Source organism: Aricia agestis, chromosome 20 (assembly GCF_905147365.1).
Source record: "Aricia agestis chromosome 20, ilAriAges1.1, whole genome shotgun sequence".
Classification (NCBI taxonomy): Eukaryota; Metazoa; Arthropoda; class Insecta; order Lepidoptera; family Lycaenidae; genus Aricia; species Aricia agestis.
In genome coordinates this window covers 1,643,406-1,655,557 of record NC_056425.1, presented here as the reverse complement: position 1 = coordinate 1,655,557, position 12,152 = coordinate 1,643,406, and the positions used below count along the sequence as shown (strand labels likewise).

The following is a 12,152-nucleotide window of genomic DNA, read 5'->3' as shown; positions in this document are numbered from 1 at the left end:
TAAAGCCAGCAAGGCTGGCTAATATCTATGGATGTTTCATACCACGTCAGTCTGGCCCCGTGCTAAGTACCTGAAGGACTTGTGTTACAGGTACCAGACAACATAATGTGAAGGCTGCGCTTACTTTTCTGAGCATGGTTTCTGAAACCGGGGATTTAGACTGGGAATCCCGGGATGTATGATTGACATAATGCGCCCAGCGCTCGAGTGAGCGCATTTGGTTGTGTTGACATGCGACGCCCTGGGGCGTCGCGTCGCACAGTTTGGGAAGCCCTGGTCTAAACCACTAATTCTAGTCAAACTTTTGTGGCGGTACCCACAATTCGCCTAACATTCCTGCATCGCGCTATCGAAGTTTCGGAGAACGGCAAGATATATACAACGTCTGAAATGACGTCAGTGGGCTTCGGCCTGACCGAATATGCTATCTCGCTCGGTCGGAAGATCTTCCTTTTCGGCCGCCACGAACAACGTTAAATTGGTGACCACCGACAAGAACACGCATCCTTCTGGACATTAATCATCGTCAACACTCCCCGCCCCTCCGCACCACGTCAGCAGACATATCAAGCATAACCGGGTCGCCTCGACCATAAGCCGCGTTAGGCTTCCGCGCCGGTCGAACCCGTGTCTGGCTTGAACGGGGCAGCCATAGGCTACAACGACCGGTCAACAAGCAGAGCACGGGGTCCCTCTCCTGGTCATTGCACGCGTAGCTTCGGCCCACACCTGACAACACAAGCGCATCGAAAGAATACCACAGGTCTTCGGGGGGGAGTGATGTGGCGGTACCCACAATTCGCCTAACATTCCTGCATCGCGCTATCGAAGTTTCGGAGAACGGCAAGATATATACATCGTCTGAAATGACGTCAGTGGGCTTCGGCCTGACCGAGTATGCTATCTCGCTCGGTCGGAAGATCTTCCTTTTCGGCCGCCACTAACAACGTTAAACTTTCATAAAAATTTAGGTACCGTACATATGTATGCAAATTTCTGAGTTTTTAGGCAGGTATTTTACTAGGTCTTTTGTTTAGGATCCTTTTGCTTGGGACATAGGCACCGAATTTTTATGCAGGTAAGTATTATCAATATAGACTAGGTTTAGGATACTGTGCCCAATGCCAGAAATAACAAAAAAATTAAATCCAAATACTTATACAAAAAAGGTAAAAGTAATAAGAAAAAACTTTATTTAAATCACACTTTTATTGACTAACTTGGTACCATACTTAAATAAATACTATACAATTTATTAACTACATCTACTGTCGCTTCTTGATTTGCTTAGTTTTAGCACTCGTCTTGGGCGGAGAACGCTTGTTGAACCAGGAGGTGAACATTTCTGACATTTCCGGTAGTTCCGACATTTTGGCCATATTAGTGATTTGTTTCAGATCTTCCTTAGCTTCAGGATCATTCATCATCTTAGGCAGAAGCATGATGAATAGCAGTGGCAGAACCATCATGATCACCATGGGGTTGAACAGGAAGTCCGTCAGCCTCCACTGCTCCCGGACTTGGAAGTATCTGAACCTCGACAGCGCTTTCATTCTCAGAGGATACGGCACTTGTATGACCTGAGATGTTAGAATGTAGTTGACTTTGCGCGCTCTGAACTTGCCCTTGGAGTTTATTTCGACGCGGATCGGCTCGTACATGTAGTCAGGGTTGATGACCTCCACGACGTAGGAGCCCGAGGGCACGTTGTGGACGGCGAACGATCCATCATCCTTTATAAAGCCAATGTATTCGCCACCATTCACGTGTATCTTTGTATCGATCTGCCAAGTCAGGGACTCCTGATCTTCTGGCGGGTACACCCTTCCTTCGATCATGTACCGTCCGCTTCCTGTTTCCTCCTCCCCAGAGATGACATTGCACAGTGCCTTGTTAACAATGCAGAGGCAAACACCAACCACCAACATGCGATACATTGTAGGTTTTATGTGATTGACTAGGAAATTTATACTTTTATGTATTTATTACACTTCATAAAGAGACAAAACAATGTCTTCGAGCAAGAAAATACGATTGTATTAGCCTAAAAACATGTATTTCTCAGTAATCTTGGTTCATGAAAATGAAAAATGTCAGAATGACAAATGACAATTAAATCTGACAACTTGACAAGTGACAATAAATTTTGACATTTGTTTTTTTTTATTTAGAGAGAAATAGTAAAGTACAACACCGACGCCAGCTAGTTCTAAGTTCTAACTTCTACTGTCACTCTACAATCTTGTATACTAAGGGCCTGTTTCACCACTTTCTGATAAAGTGCCTAATAGGCTATTCACAACTTTTTTGTCAGACTGTCAAGTTAATTGGTGGATAGCCTTATCAGGAAATGATGAAACAGGCCCTACCTTTGCTAGAGTCTGGCTAACAAAAGATGAGACTGGAAAAAGGCGGCAAATTAAAAAAATCTACGTATGGCAACCTTGTCTATAGTCGGAATTATAGTTTTGATACTTGATTATTTATGACAATAATATTATATTTTAGTTTGGATAACTCATTTCTAGAAAAATAAGTTTATTGCTGTTTACTTAAATTTTATTTTGCAATATGTACATTTCATGATGTTTTGTTTTTGACGAAAACTCTTGCATGTTTTTGTCGGAGTATTAAAACTTCTTCTTTAATACTTACCGTACATCATGAAATATATTACAAAATATAATTTAATCAAACAATTATCTTCATTTTCCTAAACTAAATAATTACTATCCCTACTGTTTGTAAGTTTAAATATAATTTAATTTAAATGTTAAATAATTTCCTATATTATATTATTATGCAATTAAAAGTGTTTGAGCACAAATTCTCGCAAGCACATAGATTGTATTGATTATACTCAAATATATTTATTTAATACATACTTGTACCATCGAGGAAGTTCCTATGCAATTGACAGACCAACGTTATTTGGTCGAATATGTCAATTCAATGTTAATTGTGATCTGTCAGCTGGGTTTGACGTAACGCAACCAAACTACTTAGGTCCCCGATTTGCATAGGAATCAACTTCTCTGATAGTACATGCCTGAAACTAATAACCCCCCGTTGCAAGTTGATTAAAAACCAAATATTAAGGGGAGATGAAAAAACAACACAGAAAATCAAAGGTTGCGGATTTTTTTTTCACATTTTATAAACATTCGAAAGGTTTTTTTATAAAGCAACTTTTTGCCATCTTATTAGTAGGGACACGATCCTATTGCTATAAAAAATTTGGGGCTTCTGATGAAAAAACTGCGGCAAGTAGTTTTGGCAGTCCTCTTGTGATGTCAACCTGACACTGCCTAAGGAATCCTGCAGCGACCGAAGCAGGTGGAAATCTGAAGGTTGCGGATGCATTAATAACACCTCCCAGCCAAATTCCCGTAACAACACGCCTTTATTTATTTGGGTACAAACACTGACATCTGAAAACATGTTCATAAATAAAGTTAGGATTCAATAACAAGGTTGCTTTCAGGTTTTTTTTGTAACGTTAGGGTCTTAGGGGGATATTAGAATATCATATATATTGGAATTCCGAGATCATTGAGTCAATGATATTGGATAATGTAATATAGACATATGATTCATTTCTTCCTTGATCATAGATTTTTGACATTTGCTGACAGATTGGATCCAATATGGTCATAGAAATAGGTGTTGCCAGTTATTTAATATAAAAAAGAGTTTTTAATTTCTTGTTCGTTAATATGTTTCAAATAATGTAATGTAATTATTTTTCTAATTATATACTTGGATAATCTTGCTGAAATAACAAAAAACAAGCCATATTAAAAATGACGATGTCTTTTGACAAATCGAATTCTCTGAGATCTAGTAACCCTGACGTCAATACCTGTCAGCGTTAGCGTTAGCGTTAGGCTATTGAAACCACATATGACGTAAAATAGGATCAATGAAATATGATAATGTAATATGTACATATGATCAAATGATCATATATATTGGATCCTATATATGATCATAGAAATGATCCAATATAAATGATAATGTAATACCCAAGGGGGGTATTACATTATCATTTATATTGGTCCGGTCAAAGAAGAAATCTCATCAAGGAACTGATTTTGTCTTTAAACACTCTTCTTGAAACATATCTCTTAATTTATTTTTGCTTGATATTATAACTTGCTGAATACTTTGCATCATCCATATTACCTGCAAAACAATAAATTCAATTACATGGTAAATAATAATTATTTTAATTAATTGTAATTGAAAGTATCAAAATCTTTTACCTGTACTTATCAATGCACTGGGACATTTTATGTAAACAATCTTGTTTTTGTTTAAAATTGCATCCTTTTCACTTCTTTTTTGTTCGTATTTACTAATCATAGCAAAAAGCAGTTTTCGCAAATCTCTTTTCAAAGTTTTCGTCTTGTTTAAATTAGAAAATCACGTAAACCATAGAAATATTTTTCACTTTGACACATAAACAACAGAATATGCTATAGGTGACAATGACGTTAGTGACAGTGTTACCATAATCATTTTTGGAATAAAAAGCCAGTCTCATCTTTCGCTAGCCAGACTCTAGACTCACTGGCGTTGGCTCAAGTCAACACTTTCTGCCGCACTCAGGCCCGTATAAATAGTCAGTACTCAAGATGCATCTCGGTCTCAAGACACGGTTCAGGCTCTGTGATTGATTGGCTGTCAAAATCTGGACCAATCACTGAGCCGAATCGCGTCTTGAGACCGGGTTGCATCTTAAGCACGGAATATATAACACTATAGTGTTATATATTCCGTGATCTTAAGTACTGACTATTTATACGGGCCTCAGAGTGGAACAGTAATTAATTCATAATTTTGACATAAGCCCCATACATTATCTGTCAAAACACCCGAAAGGACAGGGAGTGCTTCAGTACTGACTGTTCTATATGCCTTACATAAGAATATCAATGCGAGACGTTGGCTTTGTAAAAGTTTACGCCGGGCTGCGCCTATCGTAGCCCTATCTGCCCAGACCGGTGAGCCGTAGCATATTCTGCCCAAGTACGTGGCTGTATATATAATATTTAACGTCCCTCAGGGCTCAACCATCAATTATCTACCTGCGTGCGGCCGAAGTTTTCTTTGCGAGGAGAAACTGACCTTCACGCTGACCCACTAGGTGGGCAAACAAGTGTCCTTCGAACACGAATACGGCATAAGCATTTAAACCTAGTAACGAATCAGCTAAGTATACATTATAATATTCTTCGTGACACTCCCCGAAAATGCTGATTTACCCTTGTGGTAAAATAACCCCCAGGTTAGAAACCTAGGTTCTTGGAGTTCGAAACCTTCAGTTCACCCTTGAGTAATCCCCAAACATAATGCCAATTAGGTTTTTCCTCTGTTAAAAATAAATATTGTCAATCACCAGCTATCTTCTTGGGTCAAAGTTGGGAGGTTATCATAAACATTAATGGAATTTTTATATTAGCATAATATGAATATTGCATTAATAAATAATGAAATTGTAAATGATAATTTTACTGTACTTTACAATAATTGGTATCTCTTGGAAGCCGTTTAAATGTAAGTCCCTGCGCGATATCGTTTTAGTTGTAGTGTAGAGTTGTGCAGCAAGTGTTCTCTACGATAAAAAATGTTTACGCGTATTATTTTATTTTGTTGTGGGATGATTCTCGTCACTGGCTATGATGTAGTCAATCCGGGACCGAGGTATCCCCCAACGAAAGGGGAGGTGTGGCCGAAACCACAGCACGAAACCAAGGAGGACATTTATTATTCTTTTCACCCCTCACATTTTAAAGTTGAGGTATGTCGCATGTTTGTGTTTTTTTTTAATAATGTTAAAAATATAATATGCTTTTTAATATAAAAGTACACGAGTAATTCTATTTTAAATGAAAAACCAGCGGAATTATTTAACTTCTTGGCGAAATTATCGATTAAATTACGTTGAAAGAACTTTATTTCTAAATTCTAATTACTTACCATACCTAATGTAATTAAGTAGTGTTTGCTCTATGTTTTACCTCCGTGTGTTTGCTGGTTCAAACCCGGCTTTCAATAAGAAGGCGGTCACTATTTTTAACCGACTTTTATAAAGGAGGTTCTATATAAACTTACCAAGAAGCTTAAACTTACCAACGAGCGGGCAACGACTGAATAAGTATTATATTTTTTGATGTGAATTATTCGTCTAAACAATATTTTACCCAGTTTATTGGCTTCAGGTTACAAAAGAAACATGCGAAACCCTCACAAACGCGATCGACCGGTACTCCTACGTGCTGCGAACCCAGCACAGACGGGCAGGGCTGACGCGGAGTCACCCGCATCGCGATGTGAAGTACCACGGAACCATAAACGTGCTGCAGGTGAAGCTGGAGGCGCCATGCGAACAACTACCTTACTTTGGCATGGATGAGAGCTGTAAGTACCCTTTTTTAAAGGTTCCGTAGTCAACAAGAAACCCTTATAGTTTCGGTCTGTCCGTCTGTCTGTCCGCGGTTTTGCTGACTGCTGAGAGACTATACCAGCTATAGAACCTACAAAGCTGTAATTCGGCCACGTTAATACCTCCATCGTAGGTATTGCATACACAATAGATTTTTTGATAGGTTAACACGTTAAACGCCACGTCGGAAAACATGATTTTCATAAATTTTACACATTCGTTATTTTTGATCCATTTTATAGGAAATGTACTTAATAAAAGCCTATTTCAAATAGAATATATTAATAATTACCTATTACATATTAATATATGTACTAGCTATTTGACCGAGCTTTGCTCGGTATTCGATAAAACACGAATAAAATGACATTTTCTAAAAATGATTCCTAGCTAGATCAATTTATCGCCCCCGAAACTCCGAGATTCCAATTTATATATATACAAGAATTGCTCGTTTAAAGATATAAGATTAGATAGGTTCGCGATAGGTAATATACCGGGAGATGGTGACACAAAATTCTTAGTCATTTGTACCAGTATGGCGGTTCTTCAGGGGTCTAATTACGTAAAGGCAAAAAGGAAAATGATGGTCATAGTTCTCGCTCCGGCGGCCCAAACGCGTGGGCGTTAATCGAACGCGTCGGATAAATAACGTTTTTTACTGTTAGTTATGGTATTCATCAACGCACGTCTTCAACTGTCACTCACCCCGTGGGGGGGGACTCGGGGTGAGTGACAGTTGCCTGCCTGAATGGCCTGTGCGAGCAGAAATAGATTTTTGTTTCAAGGGGCCGCGCGGGTTGCGGTGTTGGATGCGGTGTCGGAGTTCAGACACCTCCCGCACCTTTACAACCTTTACAAAACTTCCTTTAACTTATTTTATAATACCAAATAAATGAATATTTAAGGGTTGTATAGAAGCCACCCATACAACAAACGTGATTTTTTGGCCTATTTCTCTTGATATCAATAATTCCAATAGGTATACACTTAATATTTTCATATAATCTTTAATTATACGTGTTCTTTAATAATAAAATTAAAACACAATAAAAATGTAGGGGGCCTGCTATTCAAATATGCTGCTATACATTTTTGGTCTATTTTTTTCTCTATACCGGTACGGAACCCCTTGTGCGCGAGTCCGACTCGCACTTGCCTGATTAATTTTTTTTTCATGCTTGACTTTGCTGTCGGACACTTTATATAATTCCCGTTTTTAACCTTTGGGTACGGAACCATAAAAAGCAATAAATGCTTTTGTCTCCCTATACGTTGACATGGATGAAACTTGATATCTCTTTTTAGAAGAACTTTTATATTTTCTCAAGCATTAGCTATGTAGTGTAGGAATATAAATTAGACTTTCTTATCAAGTAACCGTTAAAATTATTCAAATTCGAGTGATAAGAGAGTTATAAATCAAACGTAAGGGCTAAATTAATTTTTTAGTAAAGTATTAAACGTGCCCAAGCGTTAAGCGTTAAAATACTTTAGATAAGGTGACACCATTGTTGGTAAAGTATTTGAACAAACATTAACAATAACTATAATGACCTGCGATAATAACGATTAAGATATCGGAGGTAAAGTGCTAACAATATATTTAGTTATTGTATGCAATAACTAAACACAACGCTTTAGTTTTTTTCCTTGTAGGTGTAAATAAACAGTGCTCTAAGTTCATAAAATACATGCTGTGATAAAAATTTCACCTGCTTGGATTACCCTATTAACCCGTTCAATGCCGCAGGCCGACTAGCCAATACTCATGGGCCATGGCCAGTGGCCACATGCCGAAGACGATGTTATGTCCGCCGCGAACCTAATCACCGGGCAACAAACAAAGTTTTGAACCATCGTAATAGTGTTTTGCAAATCAAAAACAATAACCTGGTTATTCAAAACATACAGCATAATATTATGTTACTATTAACTTTTATAAAACTTACACTTATATTATATAAGTTTAGGCGTATATAGAGACAAGCAAAATTACCCTTTTTTGCAGTCTAGTCTCTATACTATAGTAAGAAGGTTTAAATTGCGTCAGCAAATGTTGTAAATAAATATTATTTTATATTTCAGATGAACTGAATGTATCCAATACCTCGATTCTGAAGAGTCGATCATTGTGGGGCATCATCAGAGGTCTGGAAACTGTCTCACAGCTGTTCTACGTGTCTGATGATCGTAATGTAAGTAAGAAGTATGTACGTACAAGCAAAAAATTGATATAATATATGCTGATGGCGGACCTACGTTATTTGGTCGAGTTATGTCAAGTGTGAAGTAATCTATCGGCTGAGAAAGAACCCGACTAAATTCTTCTGATAATCTTACTATATATGTAACAATAAATTATGACAACCGATTATTACTATAGTACCGTAATTATATTTTTTTAAATTGATTAGGTATATTAATTGAATACAAGGGATACCCAAATTGATTTACAAGCTATTTTCTAACTATATACTTGGTTTATATTTTCAGGAGATATTGATAAACAAAACTCAGATCAGCGATTTCCCTAGCTACCAACATCGAGGGTTGCTGCTGGATACATCTCGCCACTACATCACCGTCACCAACATCGCGCGCACTATCGATGCTATGGCTATGAACAAAATGAATGTCTTGCATTGGCACATAGTTGACGACCAGAGCTTCCCGTACCAGAGCGAAAAGTTTCCGGAGCTTAGGTAAAAGATATACGCGTCTATTCTTCTCATACTACTGTTTTATTTTTTGTAAATACTTTTTTAAATAAGTAATATGTAAGCTAAAATTTGCAATTCCAGTGAGAAAGGTGCTTACGCTTCCTCCATGGTGTACACCAAGGAGGATATACAAAGGATAGTAGAATACGCGCGCGATCGTGGAATACGCGTCGTGCCAGAGTTTGATGTGCCCGGTAAGTCATATTTCTTTCTTTCTTACTTTAAGTCGAACGCAAATAAAAGCTGCAACATAATATTGCAATTTCACTAAAGCATTGCTTGCAACTTATGCAGCGATTATATATATTTTACACTCGAAATGTACAACGCAATATTTCAAAATACTTGAATATTTGCGCAATAAAATAACGAATAATAATTAATTTTGTACTAACTTTTAGGCCACACACGCTCCTGGGGTAACGCGTATCCGAACATTCTTACGGAGTGCTACGAGAACAACCAGCTAATAGGGTTGGGCCCGATGGATCCCACCAAGAATTTTACTTACAAACTACTCCGGGATCTCTTCGAGGAGGTCCAGGCTTGGTTTCCCGATCAATACTTCCACATTGGAGGTGACGAGGTTCTTTTGGAGTGCTGGTAATTTTACGTTTGTACGGCTTCAATAATGTTTCATAAAATAATACAATCAAACACGCTCTAGGTAGATTAGCGTAGATATACAAGAGCAATTTAAATTAGTTTGTAGGCTTTAAAAAGTCCTACTAGGTAAATTTGGGCCTCCGGAACACTGAATTGACGAAATATAACGAATGTGTTTTGCCTGCCAAATTACCATGAGACGATCTTGATCGAAAAGCAACTTCAAAACCTTGAGTTCCAAAATCTTTATTACGTTTAAATATTGCAGGGCGTCAAACCCCTCTCTGCGGCAGTATATGCGAAACCACAATCTGACAGTGACGGAACTACACGCGTTGTTCATGAGGACCGCCATACCGCTGCTCAAGAATGGCTCCAAGGTCATCGTGTGGCAGGTAATGATAATTTTGTGGAAGCGTCAAGCTTTGTCACGAGCGAGTCACGGCCTTACAGGGATGGTAAACGCTTAAATTGTATTATCTGAGTGAGCTTACTACAGGCCTAGGGAAAATTTAGAGTTTATTACGACTATTGCATAAAGATGAAGGCTTCTTACATAGTAATGGAAATTGAGACAAGTCACAAGAGGCATATCTAAAATCCAACTGTATGACAGAACTGAACATCAAAGAACATGATGTATATGCTTTGTTTTAGGAAGTATTTGACGAAGGCGTCTCGCTGGCTAAGGACACTCTGATACAAGTTTGGAAGAACTCATGGGTGATGGAAATGGTCAGGGTAAGGTGTCATCCATTAATCTAATATTATGCAAAAAATATTTATTTAAATCTATGTTTATCTTACATGCAGTTACTATAGCCGATTTTAGTGAAAACATAGCAGATACTAGTAACTGCTTAAGTTATTAAATACATTTAAGCTGGTTCAGCATTAACAGTTGATTAACAGCTGTGGCTATTTTAACTCCATAAAATACATCAGCTTCAGGTAACTTAATTTAGCTAAACATAAAAATACGTAATAATATTATACTCTCCACAGGTGTTAAACAGCGGTCACCAGGTGTTGTTCTCGTCGTCGTGGTACCTGGACCACCTGGACAAGAACTGGCAGTACATGTATCAGGCGGACCCGCGCGCGATGGTGGTGAACGCGACCGGCAACCGCACGCTCGCGGCCGGCGTCGTCGGCGGCGAGGCGTGCATGTGGGGCGAGATGGTCGACGATCGGAACGTCATAAACAGGTAACGTGTTAAATGCAGGCCTTTTAGCCAAGACTTTTTCTTTGTCGCTTCTTTTAGAATCGCCGATCAAGATGTATTCAATTGACATAAGCGTTCGTTAATATCAAGTTGACTTTCGATTCGTCTCTCGTTCTTTGGTCAGCGATTCTATAAAATAGCGATAAAGAAAACATCTTGGCTACAGGCTCAGATTTACTTGCGATTTTATTAAAAGAAAACTTTTGGGGGTGTTGTTCACTTTCATTTTTTTTTATGTGTCACAAATGCTTAACTCGCTTCAGAACGCGAGACATGTGACCGTCGAAAATTCATAAGACGAAGAGAGAGTAGACCTCTTGCGTAGGTGAGGAAGTGATACCTCCTCTCTTTTTACTCCGCGGCAAAAATGCTACTTTTGTTGTTTCTTTTTAGCTTCTACCGGCACTCCTGGAGTGCATACCGTTGTTTTTTTAATGATATATTAGTGTGAGTTAGTAAGTTATTATTGACATAAAATAAATATATTTTATGTCTAGTTAAATATTGATCCAAGCACAATATAAATAAAAGGTATAGCAAAACTAAGTGATGAAGAGGGTGTGTATGTGTCCTTTATATAGAGATCACTGTAAAAGTTTTTTTGATTGTGATTTGTATGGGCAAGCGCCCGAGCGTCATGAATTTTCCCATAAGTACAAAGGTGAAAAAAAAGTCAGCGCTGCTACTTTCACAGTGAACTATATACATGGAACCCATACATTGGTACTTTGTATCCAGGGTATGGCCACGTGCGAGCGCAGTTGCAGAGCGGCTGTGGAGCTCCGGTGAGGAAGGTACCAGTTGGTACCAGATCCCCCTGGCGGTATACAACCGGCTGGAGGAGCACACGTGCCGGATGATCCGGCAGGGGATCGACGCGCAGCCCCCCTCCGCGCCCGGATTTTGCGTCGCATGATTAAATAATGTGTTTTTTTTACCTACCGCATTTGACGTGTTAAAATTGTTTTTTACTTTTAAGTAAAGTATAAAAAACCTACCTACCTACCGTCCAATAAGTCACAAGTAAGATCAGCTCCGTGATCATTAGCGCAAATAAAATAGTTAAACTCACTTTCTAAATAGTGCTCCAGTTTAATTGAATATTTAACGCATAATTATTGTACAATATTGTTTTCAAGAAAGGAAGTA

General features: G+C 38.4%; 2 protein-coding genes across 2 annotated transcripts; one reads left to right on the top strand and one right to left on the bottom strand.

Moving 5' to 3' along the window:
• Positions 1-1,195: 1,195 nt before the first annotated feature.
• Positions 1,196-2,083, bottom strand: LOC121737481 (ER membrane protein complex subunit 7). Its single transcript, XM_042129165.1, has one exon. It carries the CDS (start codon positions 1,935-1,937, stop codon positions 1,266-1,268), a length of 672 nt encoding a protein of 223 aa, XP_041985099.1. The 5' UTR covers positions 1,938-2,083; the 3' UTR covers positions 1,196-1,265.
• A 3,451-nt stretch (positions 2,084-5,534) lies between these two features.
• On the top strand, positions 5,535-11,940 carry LOC121737473 (beta-hexosaminidase subunit beta-like). Its single transcript, XM_042129152.1, has 10 exons — positions 5,535-5,803; positions 6,225-6,423; positions 8,537-8,646; positions 8,945-9,153; positions 9,253-9,365; positions 9,573-9,774; positions 10,046-10,172; positions 10,435-10,518; positions 10,783-10,985; positions 11,742-11,940. Exons 1-10 carry the CDS (start codon positions 5,630-5,632, stop codon positions 11,917-11,919), a joined length of 1,599 nt encoding a protein of 532 aa, XP_041985086.1. The 5' UTR covers positions 5,535-5,629; the 3' UTR covers positions 11,920-11,940.
• Positions 11,941-12,152: the final 212 nt, after the last annotated feature.

What these genes read in the sequence shown, in the direction of transcription:
- LOC121737481 (XM_042129165.1), bottom strand. Translation starts at nt 1,937, where the DNA reads ATGTATCGCATGTTGGTGGTTGGTGTTTGCCTCTGCATTGTTAACAAG.
- LOC121737473 (XM_042129152.1), top strand. Translation starts at nt 5,630, where the DNA reads ATGTTTACGCGTATTATTTTATTTTGTTGTGGGATGATTCTCGTCACT. An exon ending in CCTCACATTTTAAAGTTGAG is followed by an intron (nt 5,804 to 6,224) that starts GTATGTCGCATG and finishes TATTGGCTTCAG; the next exon opens with GTTACAAAAGAAACATGCGA. An exon ending in GAGGTTCTTTTGGAGTGCTG is followed by an intron (nt 9,775 to 10,045) that starts GTAATTTTACGT and finishes TAAATATTGCAG; the next exon opens with GGCGTCAAACCCCTCTCTGC.